The 4,825-nt window shown below is 51.9% G+C and overlaps 1 protein-coding gene across 1 annotated transcript in view; it reads right to left on the bottom strand.

Moving 5' to 3' along the window:
* SORL1 (sortilin-related receptor, L(DLR class) A repeats containing) overlaps positions 1-3,861 on the bottom strand; it is a gene marked incomplete at its 5' end in the record, with an annotated part of 26,871 nt that extends 23,010 nt beyond the window's left edge. Inside the window, 7 exons of the mRNA XM_009877619.1 lie at positions 249-427; positions 537-625; positions 2,074-2,147; positions 2,643-2,760; positions 2,854-3,046; positions 3,193-3,362; positions 3,760-3,861. Of these exons, the coding sequence (XP_009875921.1) occupies positions 249-427; positions 537-625; positions 2,074-2,147; positions 2,643-2,760; positions 2,854-3,046; positions 3,193-3,362; positions 3,760-3,861 (925 nt within the window). The remainder of the gene's footprint in view (positions 1-248; positions 428-536; positions 626-2,073; positions 2,148-2,642; positions 2,761-2,853; positions 3,047-3,192; positions 3,363-3,759) is intronic.
* Between the last annotated feature and the right edge of the window lie 964 nt (positions 3,862-4,825).

The following is a 4,825-nucleotide window of genomic DNA, read 5'->3' as shown; positions in this document are numbered from 1 at the left end:
CAAGAGCCTTAGACGACTAAAGGGTTTGGTTCATAGCCTTTAGGTTACTTTGGCTTCCAAAAACCTGTCCTGTGCCCCCTCCTCACTCTCAGCCCCCTGGAGAGGGTATGTCAAGATCTCACTTGCATGCGGAAGTCTGTGCAGAGGTGGGAGCTCCTTAGCACGTGTATATAAATATTAGCACGGCGGAGATAGGACAGCTCTCCCGCTTCCACAGCCAGCGACGGCTCTGTCACCTTTCCCCTTACCCAGCACGTCAGTGGTGTTGATCTGCAGTATCAGCCAGCTGTGCCCATTCTCTTTGTATGAGCCAAAGATGGTGAATATGGTGCTTTTCTCCCCGGGCTCGGTAAGCAGGCCATACACAAACACCGGCTTCTCTGAGAAAGTGAATGTTTTCCAGGTTTCCCCTTCGTTTGTGCTGTACCTGGAGCAAGAAAATTGGGAGAGCTGCTGAGGCAGGTCCTGCCTGTTGCGGGGCACGCTCTCCTAGCCCCAGCCCGAGCACCAGAGGAATGCCCTGCCCTACCACTTACTTGAGCTGGTCGGTCTCGGTGCCTTGAGCAATGGCCACCAGAATGCCACCATGGTCACCCCAAGTGTAATAGTGGGGTCCAGACAGCGCCTGGAAGAGAAGCGGTGCCGAGAGGTGCATCAGAGCCATGCTGAGTTAAGGGAAAAGCTTGGCTGGAAAGCATGCTTTCTCAGAAACGCTGCCTGGCCCGAGCTAACGTTTCGGGTCGCCTTCGATGAGCCAAGTACCTGGAGGTACCAGAGATTCAAGTGTTTATGGGCCAACAACTGTAGGCAGGAGCAGCCAGCCCACTTTCCTAAATGTATAGCTGTGTTTGAGGGCAGCTCTGCACCCTTCGCTCTGCTCCTCCCGCACCCTCTGCGGGGAAAGAATCAACAGAAGAAGCAAGCCCCAGAGACAGTTCCTACATCCATGTCATGGAAAGAAACTTGTTACATTTCACACCCCCCGCCAGCTCTCTTTAGTGACGGTCGAGACAAACCCACCTTTGCTTTCCCCTCTGGGGAGCCCAACACAGCTCAGGATGAGAAGAGGAAGCCTGTACGTGCCTGACTCTGCTTGCAGGACACGCTAATGCACTCAGGGATGTTCTTACACAGGGCACTGAATGTATTGTTTCTTTCTTCTCTGTGCTCTGAGATCATTAACAGCGATCTGGAGAGCAACGAGCCTTCCAGCCTGCTGCTTGCCAAAGCCAAGAGGAAGGAGCTGCGTTACTGCTTCTCAGCTGAGGTCGTTCTCCACCTCTGCTCAAGATAAAAAGGGCCCAAATAACTCAGGAGCTCGGTGTTGCTGACCTCAAGTCAATGTTTCCTTGGTGTGTTTTAATTGCACCTCAAGGCAAGGTGCAACCTGTCTCCAAGCCAAGGGAAGCTGGCACCTGGAAGTCTCTGCTTTTGGGCACCCTTCCCTGACTGCGAGAGCCTCCGAGCCACGGTCAGCTCTGGCAACAGCCAGACCCGTGGCGTGTCCCCAGCACGGCTGCAGCTGCCCGGCCCTTAACCCAGACCGCACAGCACTTATGGGAGGAAAAGGGGCCATTTAATTCACAGGATTAAATAGCTTGCAGATGTTGAAATACCATATTACACTCGCAGCAGAATGCGCAGGCAGACCACAAATACTGCCGCAGACCAGAACACCCACTTAGTAAACAGCATTAAACTCCCCATAAACTGAGGGCAACATCCTATTTTTCTGGAAGATGCCAGAGTCTCTCCAGACTCTCACACACAAAGTTCTGGCTGTCAGCCCCACCTAAAAGGGGCCAGACACCCTGTGCCAGGGGCAAATCCTGCCAGGGGAAGAAAAGAAGTAGAGGAGAGAGCTCTTGTCCGTTTGAACCCATCGTCTCCATCTTGACCCACACCTTGTCCTTCGTCTAAAGACCTTTTTGCCTTGGTCTCAAGGGACATTTGGCACCTCCCAGCTACAGGTCTTGGATGCATACGTGGAGGTCACCTTTAATGCCTAAAAGCTGAACATAAAATCTGTTGCAACCACCTTGGCTGAGCTGGTAAGCAAAAGAGCAGTCTCACCTCTCTCCACCTTGCTCCTGCACTGCTCGACACATAGACGTTGGTTTTCCTCGCCATGTTCTTGCCGATGGAGCCTGGGAGAATGATAGAAATAGTTCTTCTCAAGGAATGCAAAGCAATTGCTTAAAATGAAGCCAGACACCTCTAAACTATTTTTATCTGTGAGCAAAATGGTAACGATCAAGAATATAATTTTTCACACTATAAACTAATCCATTCGAAAGCAAATATTCCGATGACTATTACAAGTTGTAAAAGCAGCTGGGGAAAAACTTATGGCTAAAACAATAGCTGTAAATTTTGTCTTCAGTACACGAGCAAGACAAGCAGGAATTTCTGTATGTTCAAGAAACACTTCACGTGGGCCACAGCAGGAAAGAGGCTCAGAATAAAGTGGACAAGTTTTCTCATGTCACTGCAGTAAAACATATGTGTTGTAATTACTGTATGGGGACTGCAGCAGAGACACCAAAATGTACGGTTTAATTGCCTTTTTGGAACCTGCATATATGAACTAGATGCTGCCAAGTCCTTCACGTCCTGACAACAAGAGCAAGAAAAGTGGGTACCGGTGGCGATGATCAGTCCCGGCGCCGACTCCTTGGAGAGAATGGGCATCCTCCGCAGCTGGAAATTCAGCAGCTGGCTCAGGCGCTGGGCCAGGTGGAGAGAGCAGCCCTGAGAAATCTGGAAAAGCCAAACGCAGCAGCATTAACCCTCCATCCCACGCTCCCCTCGTCCCTCTCCGCTTGGAAAAGCGAGCAGGGACTCCCTCACTACCTCACAGTCTATCCGCTCCCCGTAGCGCGTCTGTGCCGGGGGCTGCAGCAGCTCCCAGGTGCCCCCCTTGTCGAAGGTGATGACGGAGTGCATGTTCTCCTCGCTGAAGGAGCCGTTGATCAGGGTGGCGATGTAGACGCCTCGCACCCCTTCGACGCGGTGGAAGTCTGCAAAGGGCTCGTTGGCAAAATACCTGCGAGGAAAGGCAAAGGTGGGAGCGATGAATTGCAGCTCCCCTGGGTCTGGGGAGCAGGGCAAACTGATCAAACACAGCGAAAAAGCACAAAGAACTTGGCTGATGCTCATTTACTGCAGCTGATGAGGCGCATCCCACATTACCTGACCAAGGTGTCACTGCCAGCTCCTCCCGGGCTGTAGTAGAGCACGTTTTCTAAAGATAGGGAGAATTTCAGGCCTTCTGCCTCTGAGATATAGAGGTTGGTACGGTTGTCATCGTGGCTGACGCACACAAACACCTGGTCCTCCGAGGCATCGGCAACATAATATTCCTTTGGGATGTAAAAGACAGGTGAGGAGGCTTCATAAGCGTGGGTATACAAGCAGAGTTTATGAACAGGCTGGTTTAGCATTTCCTCTTAGCTAGGTGAAAGTTTTTGTTTCCTCCACCCATTTTATTTTTTCCCTTCTGCAAGTACCTTCCCCTTGCTTTTTGTTTTGTGTTTCTCCTCCAGCGACCTCTATCATGTACCATCACGTAAACCACAAGATCGTCCTAACGTGAGCTTTTCCGCTCAGGCGACCCCACCCTGAGCAGAGTCATCCGAGATCCCTTCCCAACTCCAACTCCCGCAGCGTCTGGAGAAACGCAGAAAACTGCTGCTGACATCTGAGGGCGTCCTTGGCAAAGGAGGCAGGGAAGAGGTCTTCTCGGAAAGCACCACTTACCTTAATTGGATGCTTGGTTACAAACTGTGCCAGGCGCATCGGCTTGCGGTTGAAGGAAACCCAGAGCTGGACTGACGGCGGCTGCGAGCTGCCTAGCAAACGCTGCAGCAGAGCGGAGGGACACGTTAGAGGTAGCTCTTGCCCCAAAAATAAGCAGCCTAATTTTTCCCAGGCTCTATATTGCTAAGCAACTGCACTTCCCATGGAAAGAAACAGAAGCCAGTCCTGGGTGCCTCTCCCACTCAGCCTGTCCTCTTCCCAGAACCACTCCTGCTGCTGCTGAGGTTTGATGCAAATGCCCCATTTCAGACCTGGGGATACAGTTTCTCAATGAGGGATTTGCAGCCAGGCCAGCCTCCCTCCCAGTCTCTGTGTTTCTCAGCTGTGTTTGCCTCCTGCATGGAATGAGGGTGATTTTCATGTGGTTTAGTACAACACCAGCCATTAGAGCTGCAGGGGAAAGCGTAACCGTGGCCCCTGTGACCCCTGAGCTCTCCAGAAGCAGAAACAACCCCAAAGAACCCCCAAATGGAGTTCAGGCTTGGAAAGGTCCTGACTCAAACCTGCCTCGTGCTTTCATGACGCTGCCTCCTGAACCAAGTGGCTTTGTCGCAGAGGCACAGACCAACCCCCCCGTGTTTCACCCAACACCAAGAGCAAGCCTAGACAGAATCTTCCGTCAACCACAGCAGGCTCCAGATCGGGAACAGCACCGAGGGGATGCGCCCCAAGAGTTGCAGCCTTTACTACCTGCAAGAGAGACTGAAAGCACTTGCAAATACTTCCCCTGCCAGCACCAGACACCAGCGCGGCTGCTCAGGTGGCCGGAGGTGACATGCTCTCCACTTACTGCCTAGGAAACTCTACATGATTTTGCAAGGAGCCACCCCTAAATAGCAAAGATTGCTCTTAAAACAGACTCCATGGCAGCAGCGGGCGCTAGCATCTTCTAAAAAGAAAACTGCTCCTTAAGTCCTAGAAGGAATAGGACTCAACCCTTCCGGTGTCATGTCACTGATCGTCTAGAAAGGACAGTTCTGTGGAGACCCACTTCGGAGCAGGTAAG

This window comes from Apaloderma vittatum, unplaced genomic scaffold (assembly GCF_000703405.1).
Source record: "Apaloderma vittatum isolate BGI_N311 unplaced genomic scaffold, ASM70340v1 scaffold11960, whole genome shotgun sequence".
Lineage (NCBI taxonomy): Eukaryota > Metazoa > Chordata > Aves > Trogoniformes > Trogonidae > Apaloderma > Apaloderma vittatum.
This window is presented reverse-complemented; position numbering and strand designations above follow the sequence as displayed.